Below are 18,382 nucleotides of genomic sequence, written 5' to 3'. Positions count from 1 at the left end.
AAGTCAGTTACTTAAAAGTCTCGTGAACGGAGCGTACGCTCAATGTTTACGCGACATTAAATTGCCTCTCGCAAGAGCGTCACGGTAAGTGATGGTATTGACATCCCGAGGACGTGGATAAAAGTGCCGATATAGTCGCTCGATTCAACCGCGAAATAAGTCTCGGTCGAATCACCCACACCCCGGCATCTCTCCATCGAATTTAATCGTCAACTGCTCGGCAAAGGAACGTCTTTCTTTGGCTACGCCGGGGAACGAAAAAAGTGCGAGCGCGACGACGGAGGGCCGGCTGTGCGAGAGATAGGGACGAACGTAGCTTGGCGTGTTGAGGCAAAGGAGAGATTTTTCATTCAGCTCGCACACCATCGCGCTCGGGGAGAGTCCGGAATTAAACTTTCAGTACGCCGAACTTTTGACTGCAATGAAAAATTTTCCTCTCTTCCTTCCTTTCACCGCGTCCACCATTACCTTCACCTTTGCTAACCTTAATCTACCAGCTACAATCTCACCCACCGTGTTCAATCGGCATATTGATGCTAAAAGCACGATTACCGGCATAAGCCGCCGGTACTCGAATGTCTATACAATCGTGTTGCATATTCGCATCACGCAATTTTGTGTTTATGCGGTAAATGCGGCTTCGTAATTCCGTCTTGAATGCGTTATTCAATTCTCTGATCTTCAACAACACTGTGTGTTCGAAATGTCATTAGTTGATCCTCAATATCTTTTGTGTGTGAACGTTATTTTATTGTGATTTCGTTTTGTACTTATTGTTAGTAATTTTTGTTATAATGAAAAAGACGAAATCTGCGCTTACGCGCGCTCTCAATTTTTGCAAATTAATGAAATATTAATATTATCTTTTCCTTCTTTTTCCCCATCTCTTGTTATAACGTTGTGGCGATTATTACAGGGAGTCGACCCTTTTATTCCGCCTCCTTTTTTTCTCATGTTTATTATTTCGTTATTACGAATAAAGCAACGCGTGCGCGTTTTTTTCTTTTTTTGCTTTGTCGTCATTACGTGAGTGAACTAGGGGAAAAGACGTGACTGGGAGCAACATTCTTCTCACGTTGTATAAACGTTCGTCAGCTTTTTCGCGGGCTGTATTGTATGCGCTCGACTAGTCGTGATAGTCATGACGAACGAAGGGTTGTGCGAAAAAGTGCGTCAGTGTCCATTAGATAACCCACTGAGCGTTCAACGAGCATGCGAATGCGTCACGATAACACAGCATCGATGGTCTAATGGGTGTCTGATGGATGACGCGATCCAGATTTATACAAATAATGCTTCCATAGATTCGGCGAATGCTCTTTTTACTTTTATTGCAATTTTTTTTTAGAATAATAAATTTGCACAATAAATTTTAGAACAATAAATTTTGCTGATATTGTTATATATTTTGAGAAACGCATTATATATTCATAAAGAATAGTGAAAATAATTTATTAAACTGAATAATTTTATTTAATACGACTAAACCCTTAGATTTTAAATTGATAATTCAAATAACATATAATTGCATAAAAGAAATTTTTTAGAAAATATATTATTCAGAGCATATTATGTTTAATTTGAAATATAATAAGAGCTTTAATTATTTTATTTTGATTTATACTTTTTAGAGAATTTAGTGCAATTTTCTCATAATGAACCCTTGAGCAAAAAAAAAAAAAAAAAAATAAGACTATCTCCTTTTATTTTGTGAAATAAAATTTTAATTGGAGCTTGCTGAAGAAGAAAATGGATCATTACAAGAAATCGATAATATAATGCAATGGCAAGTAATCTACCGATATGCAATTTATTCGATGTTATAAAGAATATTAATAATTTTCGTTCTGATAATTACTATTTTTACAGTAAAAAAAAAGTTTATAATATACTATCCCCATACATACTTATATACAAAAAGTCTAAACCTTGCTTAGACTGACGAACTGTAAATAATGCTAATAAAGAGTACCGATGGATGTCAAATCATTCCTCGGGATTGCCGACGAACGCGAAAGAATTCGATACAGTTCGGGTAAGAAGCAGGGAGCAGAATAAAAACGGTACTAATGAGATCGGAGTGCAAGAAAAAAAAAAAAAAGAGAAAGGGGATACAGAACGAAAGAGAGTTAGAGGAGAAGATAGAGCGGCTGAGTAACGAACGAGCGGACGAGGTTGAACTTATTGCTATCGCGAATTGAAAATACGTTCGTGCTTAATCCGACCGGGGCTTACGGTCGCGCGTTTGCATATCCCGGCTGCCTACTTCTGCCCCGGATATCCCGCAGCTACCGTTTGATAGTTTTTGGTGAGTCCGCGCCGCATCGCCCGTTACTCTCCATGTTTATTCGCATATCTCGCTTTATTACGTTTCCGAATTAATGCAAAGTTACAGACAAAAAGATTGTAGGTATTAAATGTATTGGTTGTGTGCACGCACCGAATAAAAACAGAGCGTATCCGCCACGTATCCGGGCAAATAATGTTACATGTGAACCCAAAACAGAGAATGCGGTCTCGCTTCGCTTCTCCGTTTTTTCTCGCCTCGCGAAAAATGCAAAACAATCCCCCTTCAACGTGAGCCTGAGCAGCAACATGTGTCATTCCAGACAGGAAGATGTCCTAACATGACATATGCATGAAAGATATATGTTAAATTCTCTCTATTCGAAGCGTCTTTTAAACTTACGCAACAAAGATATCGAAAGAGTGTATTACAAATTCAGTACATGTATCTTTTTATAAGATGTAGTCTTGGGTAGAAAATCAATTATTTTATCTTAAGTATAAAATAATACACATTTATTTTTTTTTTTTATTCAGATTGTATTAATTTTGCGAAGATCATTAATCACTCTATTTTATATATTTAATAAAATTTATAAAATAAATATAATTTATTAAAATTTGATAAAAAAGTAATATATAGAGATCTTTAGATCTACAATCGCAATAAAACAATAAAAAAATCAATAAAAATCAAAGGTATAATTAATTAATTAATATCGATATATTCCTTATCATTAGAACATTAATCTATCTAAAATAAATTAAAAAAAAAAAAAAAAAAATAAATTCAGAAAAATTATAAAAATATTCACTGTTTATCTTGGTTATTTTTTTTTTTTTTGTTGAACTACATTTTGTACGATGATTGTTAAAAATGAAATAAAGGCCCTGCGAATTTTTATATCGCGCAAAATGTATACATGACTACGAATAGTATAATTAGCATCGAAGTTTGCGGAATTGCGATATTACATTGTGCGCATTGGCGCTCTAATGAGTAACTGCCGGCAATCCGCCGTGTAAATTTGTTGGCCGACTCCTGTACATTAGTAGTAACGGACGGAAGGACGCTAATGAGTAAGCGAGACTGCCTGACGCCGTGGATGCTGTTTGAATAGAGCGCAAAACAAAGTTAACTCAAACTGAGTAGATGAAGAGTCGGCGATACAGCGTCGGCCCCGAGTACAGCGGACAAAATTAACGGCGACGGATTCTGCTTGTAAGGAATCGCGGCTATTGTGGACACGAATCGTACTGTGATTTCGATCGTCCAAAAGCTCGTCCAGCCTAAAGTTCTCTCTCGCAAACACGAGCGCGTCGAGGAGATGCGAATGCGAATTTCGCTTGGAATCGTCGACGTCATGGCCACGATTTTATTCGCGTTTATTAGCAATTGCATCGTGTTATGAAACTTTATATAACGGCGATCGAAAACAGCGATGTTTCTGAAAACTTTGCTCAATGGTCGAGTTCGTAAATCAATTATCCGTTATTTCGCCCGTGTAATGATTGCGGCCGCGCTCGCGTAAATTTTCCGCCATTTTATTGACGTGCTGCGCGTGCGTAATTTATTTATCCCGTAGTATTTTCACGGTGTATATATATAATATACTCGCGTGTAAATCGAGTAATCCGAGAATTTCGCGGAAGCTTGTTCGAGATACGACGCGTGTGTGCGCTCGTAATCCATTCTGATTGGAAACCTTGACGTTATTGTTAACATTCGACGAATTTGTATAACGCGTATGCAGCACTTTCCAGAGAATCAGCAACAATTACGTAGCGCTCGATCCGTTGACAATGACAGACCTACGTGCAGGAAACCATGCTTGACCATTTTCCTTAATTCCAGCTCTCCCTGCGAGCAACATCTATCCTGCTCAACAATGATCGCCAATAACATTAATCAAGAACGTTTCCCGCCACGCCAGCGTGTCGCCCGACAGCGGTCCGACTTTATTCGTGGTCTGTGCGTCTCTTGACAATTCTTGCAACATTTACGGTTCTCTCGTTACGTTGTCGGCGAGATATCACGGTGCGAGCGAGGGAGGAGGCGAGGGTCGCGTCGAGGGAACATTTGTAAATGCACGGCCGCCGTATAACATGGGTGTGTTTCTACAGCTGCGGATATTGTTCACGGGTAGCACAGCCTCGTCTCGGGGTCACACGAGACTCACTCGACTTCAACCGTAGTCTGAGAGGGCTCTCCTGTCTCCTTCAGAGTCTCGTGTCTCCGGTATACAATCAAGCCCCGGCAGTTCGAGGACTTGTACCTCCTTCATTGCTTACTCTCTTCCTCATATCATCTTTTCTCTCTCTCTCTCTCTCTCTCTCTTCTTTTAGCTATTCCATCGGTGGCTTACCCCGTTGTCATCGTGGTTGTATCGCGACGCTACCAGATACCACAGAGGAAAACACACAGAGACCATCTCGTCTCACCTTTAACTATTCAAAGATATACGCACACAATTCGATATTTTTTTTTTATTCCCTTTTCGCTGTGTACTTTATACGCGACTTTTTTTTTGCTGTTTCTTCGATACGGCGTTTATTTTTGTAAATTTTTGCGCGTATTTCGTGAGTAATTAAATCGTTTATTAACGGCATTGAGAAATTTGTAAAACGTTAAGCTTTAATGTCGCGGTGATTTGCTTTTGAAAGAATTACGATCTATATTAAACTTAGGCAAAAATACAATTTATTTTTGAATATCAAGTAAATTTAGTTTTAAATGTGTTTATAGTCTCCTCACTTTTTTTTGTATTTATAAAATAAAATCTAATAAAATGAAAATATTTGTTTCTATTTGCGAAATATTAAGATATTAAATAATTAATCCAGTTACTATGTTAGTATGAAAAATTGAAATATAATTTATAAAATGTTTGAATGATCTCTATATCTTGAAACATTTGTAAATCAAGTTTGATAGGTTTATATAGAAATTAAATATTTAAATATTCCAAGATTAATAAATAGCATCTGTAATTTTTTAAACGAATATATGTTATTGTTATCTCTGATCTTTATTCCCTTCTATCCGCGATATGATTACCATATTTAGAAAAAAATAATAAATGTTCCCTCTGAATGAAAAAGAAAAGTAAATGTCGACGCAATGGAAAAAGCAGGAGATTCGCATAAAGAAATCTCGCCTAATCTCGGGAAATGATATCGCGGATTCCCACCGACGTAGTACGCCCGGGAGAGCCGCAAAAACGACCGAATAGTCGGTGATCGGACGGGGAGAGTAAAACGGGCTTTTCTCTTTCCTCTCCCGGGAGGGAGAGCTAGTTTTCCAGCCAACTCTTCCCCAAAGAGTTTCTCAATTTTCAATTCCATGAATACTCGCGCGCGTGCGACATCTCTCTGGCCAAAATGGCCACCGTGGATCCCATCGATATGGATCTTTTTGTCTCGCGCGACTTATCAGCCATGACGAAGGAAGGAAGGAAGGAGAGCCGCATTGAAAAATCGCCGATTCCATTAAAAGTTGAGCGGATTTCCGGGGCTCCGGGTGTGATTCTCACCCGCCTCACGTCACAGCCCTAAAAAGATCAGCTCAGCGCGGCTTCTGAATGCTCGCTCCGTGTCGCAGAAAGCGACCTGATCACCAACAGCCAATCCGAAAGCTAACTCTCGTCGGCATTACGAGTCTTTTTTCCGGACTTCTTCCTTTTTTTTTTTTCCTCTCCGTCTCTCTGTCCCGTTCGCAGTCCGGACTTACTCCATTTCTCTCTCCATTCGCGTACCATCCTTATTCTCCGCGACCAATCTCCAAGTACGTCGCACTGTAAATCAGGCCCACCGTCACCCAATTTCGCCGGCTGACTCCATTACCAGTCAAACTGCCCTCTAATTAGTCAGGCTCGATTAGGTTGGGGTGAGTCGGGCCGGGCCGGGCACAACGAGGTAGTGCCAGGGTTTGTTCTCCATCCCTCTCGAGGGAACGCCGATTCAATCCCAAGGTCGCTCTCTTTCTCGCTCTTCGCCCTCTTCCGAACTACCATATTATACCTACTCGACCTCTTCTATTTCCATCCTCGCTTGTAGCACCGCCGCGCCGCCGTTATTCTGCGGCGTGTAATCCTATTCCTATCTTCCTCTCCCTATCTCTCGCATTCTACCTCTCTCTCCATCCTCGCTCCTTTTCAGGTTTTAATGAAACGATAACGTACACGTGATCTCGTTTCGTCCGTTGTCCGCGCTAGTCCGCTTTTGATGTAACCCCTCATTTGTACGGCCTTTTGCATCTCAACAGAATGCTCGGCTTTTTGATGTAGACTGTTTATATATAGTTCCAACTAATTAAAAAGTATCAATTAATATACTTACTACACGATTATATGCGATATAATTTGGTAATTTGTATGATTCATTGTTATATAATATTCGTCGGAGAAAAATATCTGCTATTCTGTGCTGGATTAAGCAAAGACTGAGAGAAATGGAAAAAGGATCGACCTTTGTTAAGACTTATTAACAAGGGTATCAAATAAGCTCTATAAATCCGGAGTATCACGTTCGATACGGTACGATTCGATCAAAGGTTAGCCAGACTGATTCGTTACATTAATCTTCTCGAGTTTTTTTTTTTTTCTCTTCCTCCCGGCGAAAGCTCCGTCTTTCTCCCACTCGCAAGCAAGATTGAAACCTTTCGTCTCCGATTTCATCGATTCGAATTATATCAAATGATTACAATTACATGACACGGAAAATTGTTGAGAAAGTAGAAGATATAAGAGATTTTCTCCTGTTATTAATATTGTATTATGTTGTATATTCACGAGAGCATATTCATCAGCGTTACATAAAAACATTCTTCTACGCTTATACAGAAAATACACGCGGTGTCGTATAACTTTATCTACCATCTTAAAATATACGCGAGATGTATAAGAGTTTACTAAAAACATGCACGCATAAATATCTAATGTATATACCTGCGATCTTAATATAGAGCATCGCGCATTTACGTAACACGATATAAGTATTTGCAATAAGTTTTAAAAGGCGTATAAAATGTATAAAGTTTTCTTGTCAAGTTCTCAAAATAAACAAAAATCATTACTTCTGCAAAGAGAAGTACCAAGTGTAAGGCGCCATACTTTATATTGCTTAGTTAGAGAAAAAAAAAAGAAATCTCAGTTGATTAGCTCCGAACTTCTCGACCACTCCGGCGAATAATGAATACAGTTTCGTTCTTAAATCGCGATGGCGATGGTGGAGAAGTTTTCAACGAAATTACCGTTAGAAGAAGGTTTCGCTGATGTTCCTGCATTATTATCACTTAGATAAAATTTGAAAAGTATTCGCAATTATTTTAATTTCGCGCCGCGTGTCGTATCGGTTTTCCCTTCGCGTCTCGCGCCCGCGGTTTATTTCCATTTCTCACGAGTGAGCCGGTGAACGAGCGGGCATCCCGGTGAAAATAATTCGTGCGATAAACCTGTGCCGGGGAAAAATATGCCATTACCGGGTGCTCCATTTGTAAATGCGACGATTTTCGAGCGCATAAGCGTTAAATATTAATTTTCTCGGAATAATGGGATTTCAAAAGCACGGCACACACAACTGAATGTGACACGCGATGTACGCCGACTGGCGGTACTTCGAAATTTTGCGCAGAAAGACTCGATGAACCGTGAAATAATAATGATCCGCGATTAAACTGCGTTATACGTGCGGCCATCGTTCAGCACGCCGTACGTTTTGATAATTTATTTCGCAACGTTCTCGTGCACACCCCTCCTGTCACGGCTCATATTAACGACCGTGGTTTATTTATTATCAAACGTTTGCTGGCTGACCGAAGGACCAGGTCGATTTACTCTTCGATAGGGACATCGAAAATGTTTTCCGTTCATAAATCGCGATCCGCTCCCTTCATTTTTATCATAATATCAAAAGTCACTATATTGACATTATATTATGCTTGAATATTAAAAACAGTAATTATGATTGTATGATTCGCCTTAATATATCGTGCGTAAAACTTAAAAAAAATATGCAATGTAAAATATTTTTTTCTATAAAAGAGAAAGAGAGAGAGAGAGAGAGAGAGAAACAAAAGAAAAGTAATATTTATACCGTGTTATACAATAAAATACATTTTTAGTTATCGGAAAAAATGAAGAATATTAGATTTCATCTTTATATCAATATAGAATGGATTTTATTATATAACAGAATATTCTAAATTGATTAAAAAAATGTAGATTATTTATATGCAGCATGCTCTATGGATAATTCAGTTAAAAAATATTTCCCGCTTTTCTTCACATTTAATCTTCTCTCTGAAATATCGCGCAATATATATCCATTTTTCCACGCCATAAATATTTTCTACCAGTTAAAGAAAATCCAATCAAATATCAATTTAATGCATTTAATTCGATTCCATCATAGAATGTCGATAGTCGATCTCTCAGTGCAACGATATGAGATTTCTATAAGTTCTCGCAAGCAGAAAACTGCATTTTCCCATGCACGTCACAAAACGTCAACCTTCGCGACATCAGGCGAAATACTCTCCCGTCCATTCGCAATTCGCCAGTCATGCAAATGCTCGAACGTATGTCCATTGGAATCGTACGATCAGCCGACTCTAGGGATGAGCAGAAAGGCGAGCACGGGGGGAGAGGGAAGGGTTAGCGGAGGGGTAAAGAGGTTGGAAAGCATAAAGTCGCGTGGAAATCGCTCTCGTTTGTCCATAAAAGGCGGCAGAGAGGCGGATGTAAGGCCGCGCATACCGATAATTCCACGGAGTGCTCCATGGAATTTATGAGGTTTAATCCTTTGCGGAATCCAAGAGAGGCGGCCCTCGTCTCCTCCCCCTCTCCCTCGCTCCTACCTTGCCCGATGCCACCGTGCACGGCGGTTTTAAGAGGGTTGAGGATGATCCCGACCCGACGGCCCGAGTGGCGGAGGGGGAGGGGGAGGGGGAGGGGGAGGCTGCACGCCGGAGACGGCGGGGTTCAAAGGTGCAAGAGGAAGAAAGCTCACCGAAAGCTCGCTTCGTCCTGCCTCATCGCGAAAGAGCGAGCTTTAACGCCGGGCAATAAAACCCGTGGAATGGCGTAATGTCTATATACGAGTGATGGCCGCCGAATATAATACCTTGAGAGATATGTAGATATACCGCAGGCTGGAGATGCATAGCAGAAGAAAGGAAAGGGAGGGAGCTCGGGAGGAGGAGGAGGAGGAGGAGGAGGAGGAGAAGGAAGAGAGGAACTGAGAAGTGCGCTTATTTCCTGTGTTATTCGGCGTAAACGCAAAGCGGAAATTAAAGCCGATAGACCGGTTAATGGGCACGTGGCCCAGATAATTATGTATGCTCATTCCTCTATCTTCTTTTGCAGAATCCCCCGTCCGAGGACCTATTTACATAACGGTTGTATTGAATTGTTGCAGCGCGAGGTATGTATTTTTGATCGTCGATGGTGATGAGGGAGAAGAGGGCTGGTGGAATTGCATCAAATATGCGATACGATTCATTTCGAAGGTATATATATATATATGTGATAATTTGTGCGGAAAATTATTCGCTAGAACAAAACTGATGTCGTTAGTAGATAATCGTGTTTAGCGTGTAAATATTTAAGCTACATCAGTGCGTTATACATGTCGTTTATATTAATCGCGAATCAGGCTTCGACGAAACGCGAAATATCGTCTGCTCTATTCTTATCATTCCCCGATAAGATTATCGATAAATCACGTCTGAGATTCTTCCTTCTCTCGTGTTTGATCTATTCGAGATCGATGGAAGTGCCGTTTTCCGCTTAATGGCTGCGCGGGATGTAACTTTCTCGTGTGTATCGCACTTTTTCACGAGAGCACCGTGTAAGCGTGGAGTCCGCAACTTTTCCGTCTAATTAAAAATAATTGAATGCAAAATCCGCTTTAATTCGCCAACTTTTAGACGGCCTGTGATAGGAGCTTGTAATTATGCGCGCGAGCTATATAAGATCCGCACTTTGCTAAAAGCGCTCGCGCACTCTCACGTTTTTACCACCGTACCTTTATATTTTTACGACGAGTGTGCATCGCTCGGTCATGACGGATATACGGCAAAAAATACGGGCGGTATGTGCCGAGTTTTTATGCCGAAAAGAGAGAGGTAGCGAGGTGCGAGGGAAGGGAAGAAGAGAGACGGAGAGAAAGAAAGGAGGAAGAAAGCGAAAAAGGGAAAAGAGGGAGAAAGAGCAAAGTGCTCTTTACGCGATTTATTGTAATCACCACTAAAACACGGTATGCAACAGTGACATTTAGCGATGCGGATTCGGTGCTTCGCGATATGTAGACGAAATCGATCCGGCGCGAGCCATCAACTCGTTACAGCTCGTTACAGTTCGTCGTTAATGCCTTAACGTCTTTCATCGATCAGCCGATCTTCTCACGCATGTATAGCATGTGCGTTATGAAAATCGGGGCTTAATGACTTCAATCGAACGATCATCGGTGTTCTCGGAATGTTTGCCCGTAAGATGCGCGAAAGGTAGAGATGAGATAATAATTGGACGCGGGATTTTACGGGATATATAATGATTCGCTCTTCTTCATCGTTCGTCGCGCTTGTCGCCGTTAAGTGCACGCGCGTCCAATAAAAAGGATCCGCATGCGAGTAAAAAGAAGGATGGATTTTCGATAATTTCGCGAACAAAATCGATTTCCGCCGACATATTCGCCTGATCTCGTAAATTCTATTTTCACAATGAAAATCGTGCTTTTTATCGCGCGAGAGAGTATGCATTATCACTTCGCTAAAAAAAGTATCTATCGACGTTTTTTATTACCGTCATCCCATCGTGTCGTCGCTAATGTTCCACACTTGTGTGTGCTTTTATCGTTCCTATTCTTCGTCTTTAGATTGTCGATTGTCTAGTCATTCTTCATATTTTGGTTAAAAAACTAAAAGTTTACTTTTTTAACGGATGTTGCTTCTTACAAAGAGAAATGTTCTTGCGAATTACATTATAAAAGACCCGTGTAATTATGTCTTTTCTCTTAAGACTTACATTCGTACTATTTTTCAACAAAAAACTTTCTCTGCTAAAACTATTAATTTTCTTTGTGAGCTCCTTGCGACGCTTTCCGCTCACGGAAACCACCGCTTGAAGCGTCGCGCGAAGCGAGAGGAATATTCGATTCTGAGAAGATAATAATAAGACCGCGGCACTGTCGATGAGCATCGGCGAAATGGGGGATGAGCCAATTTTAGATGCACTCCGCGAGAGCGTGATAAAGTCGGGAAAACCGCGGTGACTTTTCGCGCGACTTCTCGGCTGACCCGAGAAGAGAATCCCCTCCCTCTCTTGGAATTTAATAAAAAAGCGAAAGCTTCCGAAATCGAGCTCGCCGTCGCCGAGGAACATTATGCGTTTCAACTCTCGATATGCATTGCCCTCTTCGATTCTATTTCGCTTTACTTTCCCTATCATCTCTTTTTCTTTCCCTTCGTATTTCTCTCTTGTTCTCTCCTCCCTTCATTTCATCCTCCTCATATTTCGTCGAGAGGACGCATTTCACTTATCCCGAATAACTTGCAGACAAATTGCGTGGCCGAACGGATACACCATTTCGCGGAAATTGAGGTATTTGTTATAAATATTGGTAATATAACGCACGGTTTGTTATTCTGTCAACGGATCAATTGCACGTCGTCTCTTAGAGATTGCGGGACTGCATCTCAATTTAGATTAGTCTCATGCAAGGATATTATTGCATGTGTGTTACATTGTGTATAAATTAGATGGTATATTCAAATTGATGTTAAATTATACAGTGTATTCGTATAATTTAATATCGTATGTCAAATACTTTTATTCCACTTTAATATTCTTTGGTAAATAAATCAAACTTTTTTAATGTAAACTTAAAGATAATTTTTTTGCTCCTTTTAAATTTTCAATCTTAAGTATTTTTATAACTGAGTTTCAAATTAATTTTCAGTAAAATAAATTCCGCTTGTGAGATTAGTTAAAGAATAAGTCTTGAGTAACGCATACACATTTTTATATAAAATCATCAGAATAACAGAATAAAATTTTATCCACATTGGCAGAATGGCTACATTGTACTGTGAAATTTTTTGATATTTTTCAATTAGCATAAAACGTACTATATATCCAAGAAATAAAAGAGATGCCACTCTCCGAATCTCGCCATAGAGAATTTTCAAGTGACAAAGCACGAAATAACTTTTTCCTCTCCTTTTATCATTCATATCAAATGCGAAATCCAATACACGCGATTGCAAAAATATTAATGGTCATTGTAAAGACATTTGAAAAGATTCGCGCAATCGAGATGCGAAAGTCATGATTGTGTAAAAATCGAGTTAATTATCCCTGTCATTTAACATCGCCTTGTAATTCTTGTTCGTGACCCAAAGCTGGGAGAACGGAAATGGAAGCGAAATACCGTGCTGGGAGAAAGAAGAAATCGGGAACACGTGGGCTGCGGGATGAACGGGATTGCGCGGATTCGAAGCCGCGGCCGAGCCGAGAGGCCGGGTTAAATACTTTCCCGCTTCGGTATTCAGCTTCGTTTACTCGACAACGCAGATTTTCCCTTTGGTACGATTCGCAAATGCATTCCTTTTGCGCCGATTCACAAAGGGGAAAAGAGAGAAAGAGAGAGAGAGAGAGAGAGAGAGAAAGAGGCGGACATGGATCGATTGTACCCTTTGGATTTATCCTCCTGAGAGACCGCGGGCGGTGTTACACTTTGTAACTACGGCGCAACACAACGAAACTACGAAGCTTCACGAGTTTCAACTATCTATGACTCAAGTTTTGCACTCTACAAGGAGCATTTTTAATATTTTATAATTTAATAATACGAACGCTTTATATACTTTTTCTTTTATACGCGTTATAATATTATTATTTACGTAGTTTTTTTTTGAGGAAAACATTGCGTGTCAAAAAATAACACGTTGAGATCAACAAAATCGATTTGCAATTTACAAGAGAAATGTATTTGTTGAAAAAAGATTCTAGTTACTTACGATGCATTTCAATTGCTACCGACATTGACACGGGTTGACTGATATTGTTGTTGGATGCTTGACATTCGAACACCGCGTGAAGATCCGCTCTTGACAATTCGTTGACGATAAGCGTGTTTTTACGAACATCTTGGGAATCATCCGGCTCATCCTTTGAATCTAAAAGCGTTTCTCCGCGCCACCATCTCACTTTAGGTGGGGGACGACCTGAAAACAGATGTCGTAAAATTTATTTATCAGTTTAGAAAAAATACAAGAGAGAAAGAGAATTGATTATTGAAAGAAATTTAAAAAATATATCGCTATAAAAATTTGATAACATTTTTGACTTTATTTTTTATTTTTATCTATTGCATATCCTCTGCAACTAGGATAATATATAGCAAAATATAGCAATATATAGCAAAAGCTTAATAATAATACGCTAATTAAAGATATATTGCACGTTTAAAATGGATGTTATAGATTGGATTTAAAATAGGTATTATAATTAGACACATAAAAATAAAAATAATTGCGATATTATTAGAAAGATTTTTCTATTTTAAATATAACTTAATTATCATGTCGAATACTGCGAGTTGCTGGAAAATATATCATTAATTAAAAGGTTAATTAAACAAATATATCATTTGACTAAAAGCATCAAAAGTAAAATCTTTTATAATAGTATGTTTCATAAATTCGGGACATAAGAATAAATGGGGTGGGACAGTATATGACTGGACATATTGTCATTTATATATTTAGCCTCAAGCTTTAATATTTTTAGCTCTAGAGAATGCTAATGAGAGAGCTTACACACTTTCCCGTGCAAAAAAACTGTCTGCATTATTCCGGCATCGGCATATCTGCAACACTATCTGCGCAATGTATCGCTCACCCCCTTTCCCTCCTCTGTCCCCCGCACGTTCCACCTATCTTATACTATTTCTTCGCGAACGATCGCCGTGGCTTTCATGCTTATAGATAGGTATGTACATACACACTCATCCACCCTTCCGCCCGCCCTACATCAGGTACAGGTACGCTTCGCAGTACGCGTTAATTCATAATTCATAATGGTCGTTGCGTGCGGATAATCCCCCGAGGGTGAATATCCCGTTAAAAGGAGGCGGTGAGTCGACGGGGCGGTCTAGCTTATGTGCTGGGGCGACCTCATTATTTTTTACCGGACCTATTTTCGTTCAAAAGGGACAAGCAGAAAAACACGTGGCGACGAGCGGCGAGAGGAGGGGAGGGAGGGAGGGGGAGGAGAGTGGAATTGTAGGCAGCGAGTGAAGAGTGTACAAGAGTTGTATAGCTCTGTTGTGTCCCTCGGGTGGCGGCATGCGAGGTAATAAAAATAAATTTATTATCGTTATTGCCCCTTGTCTTGCCAACACAGCGGCGCGCGGCCGGATATTAAAATGTAATAGAATAAAGGGAAGCGTTGGACGCGAATGCATGCACCACGACTGCCGCTAAAGCAGACTCGACTTGTCGCTTTGTCGAAGCGTTTAACAATCTTGGCAACGGTACTCCCATAATCCCGCGGATATTTATGCGGAAGACGAGGGTTGAAGGAAAATCTAAGCAATGATAATAAAGCGATATTCGAATTATCGCCCTTCTTGCGAGGATCCAAAATTTCGTGACGCAATGCTAAACGAGGTATTATGACATATCAAAAAGAGAGAGAGAGAGAGAGAGAGAGAATTATCTGATATAGTATTAAATACACATGTGTAACGAAAAGAGAATCTCAAAAACAATTCAAAAAATTCAAAAAATTTTATCAAGGCCTAGAAAAATATTTTTTATCCATAACATTAAGTTACGTGTTTTAATTAGGCGCTATGTCTTAGAATAATATGACTTCGTTTTATAGAATGAACTGAACTGGACCGTGGTTGTTTTACATGTGAGAACGAGAGGATATTGTTGAACTAAAAGAGCGTATATTCCACTCGTATCAATTATTCTATACCAACTGTTTTGCGGCGTATTCACAAAGACGACTTCAAAATAGAATATTCGACGGGAAGGGGGCGGGCGGGGGGAGGTAGGAACGAGAGGGAAGGGTATTTTCATTCAACCTGTCTCTCATTATAGAAAGTAGGACTTACCTCCAATGACGTAGCAATGCAATCTCATGTCACCGCCTTCTGCATAAGGTCCGGCAATCCCCGAGACGGCAGTTCCCTGGTCGTCGATAATGTTCGGCTTACGCGGCAGCTCTGTAACAAGAGAAAAAAGAAGAAAGATAAAATGTCACGTGTGTCACGACACGTGTGCGTAATTTCAAATAAGGACAAATTACTTTAGGTCAATGATTCTCAAAGAATGGAATTTATAAATAGGTTTATAGTTTCGCAAGAAATTTTTCTTTATCGATCATGTCATAAAATAAAATATTTGAAATTCCATAAAATTATGCAATTTAAATCTTTCCTTTTTTTAGGTCAATATAACAGTTTCAAAGATACTATCTTTTTTTTTTGTAGCATGGCATATATTAGTCAGTCATGTAATATAGCATCATATAATTATTACATCATATAATTAATGTAAAAAGTTGATAAATATTTTAATGCTCCATTTTCTTGATTAAGTTTTCACTTTCTGCATCCCAGTGCAAAGAATACCTGCGTGAGAAATATCTGCGCTTACTTCGTAATTTTGATATGCTTTTATACGTTAGATATAGTACGCGATTGTACAGATACAATGTTGGCGCAGCCAATCGTTCGAGTAGCTTCGAGTTTGACCGCCTCTAACATCGCTACGAGCTATTTAAGCGCAGATAGGAAACTTTCCATGTAAGTCAGCGGCGTCCGGGGAGGAGTAATTCACGATACTCGTGCCACGAACACCGCACGAATAAGTCGAACAAGCAGGTGTACAGGTGTTGCAGGTAACCGCTTGAAACTCGTACTCGGGTGAGCCAACACGAAGGCCATTCGCGGCTCTCGCCGCAGAGTAGTTTCGTGAACCCTCGAATTCGAGAAACGGAGTAAGATATAATGCAAAGAAAAAAAAAAAGAAAATTGATGTCTCTTCCGAGAGATACGTCCCGTATCGTGTAAAAAAAAATTTAAATATATATTAATTAATGTATGAATCTTTCTTATATCGCACGCTAATCCGAATGATTTCAGTCAAGTGTATACACAAGCGAGGGACGCCTCTTAAATTGATATCAGCTGCGATCCTTTCAAGATAGTTTACAAACCTCTTATTATGTCGATGTAATTCGGTATACCCATGGCGCGCGCAATAAAGCATTTTGCGTGCAAGGAAACAATGCGCCACGAGGTATCAAAAGGGCACGTTAGGGTGATATCATGCGGGGATCGTTGGTCGTATATAGCTTTAGCTCCGACATGCGGATGGGTGTGGAAGGTGGAACTATCGTGGCGTGTAAACGCTGGCAATTGAATATCGGAAATAGCGGCGTGTCGGAACGTCAGAAGGTGAGTAGCGGGCGTATTGCCTCGAAGATAGGCTGCAGTCGCGGTCGGGATGTCGGATGTCCGTCCAAACGAAACGGGCCGCCCTATGAAAATTCACAATGGCGAATGGAACCTCGAACGGAATCGATCGTTATCGCCACCCGATTCCATATAGCGGCGTTAGAATACAATCGCGATTTTTTAATTGGCATTTTTGTAAAATTTAAATTTTACAAATTTGTCTCGGATAATATTTTTTCTTTCTTTCTTTTTTTTTTAAGATTCTGACGCGAGAATGCAGCCTTTCTTTTCACTCCTCCGATTATTGCGCGTAATTAAGGACGCGGCTTTACAGGCTATAACGACCTTACATACCTCGTACATCGAGTTAAAGTTCAACCGTTCTACTTTATAATTACCCTCACGAACACACGGACACGTGTCCGAGCAGGACAAATTGAAGCGGTGAACCGGGTAGGAAATAAACCGGATTAACATGGACGCGCCGAGTTAAGCCGTCGGTCACGATATCGTGCAAGTGAGAAAGTCCCGACGTGAAAACGTTATCCGATACCATCTGGAAATAGCGACGAGTGAAGCACCTCTGAAAGTAGGATTATACCGTATCCTCTACATTTTATATCGAGTACAATCGATACATTAGCGGATTCTTTGGTATTAACCGCAGCCACTCTCCCCTTATAATACCCGCTAAATATCAGCTTTACATATGGATAACCGCTCGAAACGTGCATGAACTAAATTATAAAAATCCATACCGACAAAATACTAGAATTTTCCAGACAATATAGATGATAATCGATTGCATGATAATATAATAGAATTATGTGTGTTTGTACACTTTAAATGTAATGTATTATTATAATCGAGCGATTTAATATAATTTACGTAGTAAACTCAATATGGGCAATCATTTTCGATTTGATCGAGCTAATCAGAGAGTAAAGTTTTTGGTGATACAACGCATCCGAGAACAGAGTAAAATTATACAGATGAAATAAGAATAATAATAATGAACTTTTAGTTTATTATGCTTTAAAATAAAAGCTTTTTATCCGGAAAAGAAATTAAAGTTAAAAATAACGTAACTCTAATTTAACTAGGAGATCTCCCTGTGACAATAAAACTATTAACTTACTTTCGAATTTCATTTAATACACACACGCACAATGATAATTTCATAAAAATATACTATAATGTATTTTATTAATTTCTACAAAGCTTGAGAAATGTTTGCTGCATTTCTCTCGTTGGCGACTGGTTTCCATTGTTCACGAACTTCGTGGAAGAACCAGGACATTGCCAACGAACATTTTCGCGTGACAAATGATATGGTGAAATTTAACGAGTTAATTTGTAGCACCTAAGTTTCAGCATTGGCGGGAGAGTTGATGTGCCCTCGCAAATTATGATGTTCGGTACGTGACGCGGAGGAAGAATAGTTAGAACGTATATCGTTTCCGGATGCGGATATATTCCGAAAATACGAAGATACATTTCTGCATCAGAATGAACGCCGCAGGGACAAGCAACCGCAATTAATACGCTCCTACTCCAAGAGTTAAGCTCTTTTCACGTGAGATCCTTGTCGGAGAATTCAATATTCGCCAAATGGAAATATGTA

The 18,382-nt window shown here is 39.7% G+C and overlaps 1 protein-coding gene across 3 annotated transcripts in view; it reads right to left on the bottom strand.

The window, feature by feature from the left end:
- Positions 1 to 18,382, bottom strand: part of LOC126848447 (synaptogenesis protein syg-2-like) — a 266,232-nt gene that overhangs the window by 28,504 nt on the left and 219,346 nt on the right. For all 3 annotated transcript variants that reach the window (XM_050589369.1, XM_050589371.1, XM_050589370.1), the window contains 2 exons: positions 15,412 to 15,522; positions 13,304 to 13,510 (listed from right to left, as the gene is read on the bottom strand). In XM_050589369.1, the coding sequence (XP_050445326.1) occupies positions 13,304 to 13,510; positions 15,412 to 15,522 (318 nt within the window). The remainder of the gene's footprint in view (positions 1 to 13,303; positions 13,511 to 15,411; positions 15,523 to 18,382) is intronic.

Source organism: Cataglyphis hispanica, chromosome 3 (genome assembly GCF_021464435.1).
Source record: "Cataglyphis hispanica isolate Lineage 1 chromosome 3, ULB_Chis1_1.0, whole genome shotgun sequence".
Taxonomy (NCBI): Eukaryota; Metazoa; Arthropoda; class Insecta; order Hymenoptera; family Formicidae; genus Cataglyphis; species Cataglyphis hispanica.
The sequence above is the reverse complement of the archived record's forward strand: the minus strand, read 5'-3'. Positions and strand labels throughout refer to the sequence as shown.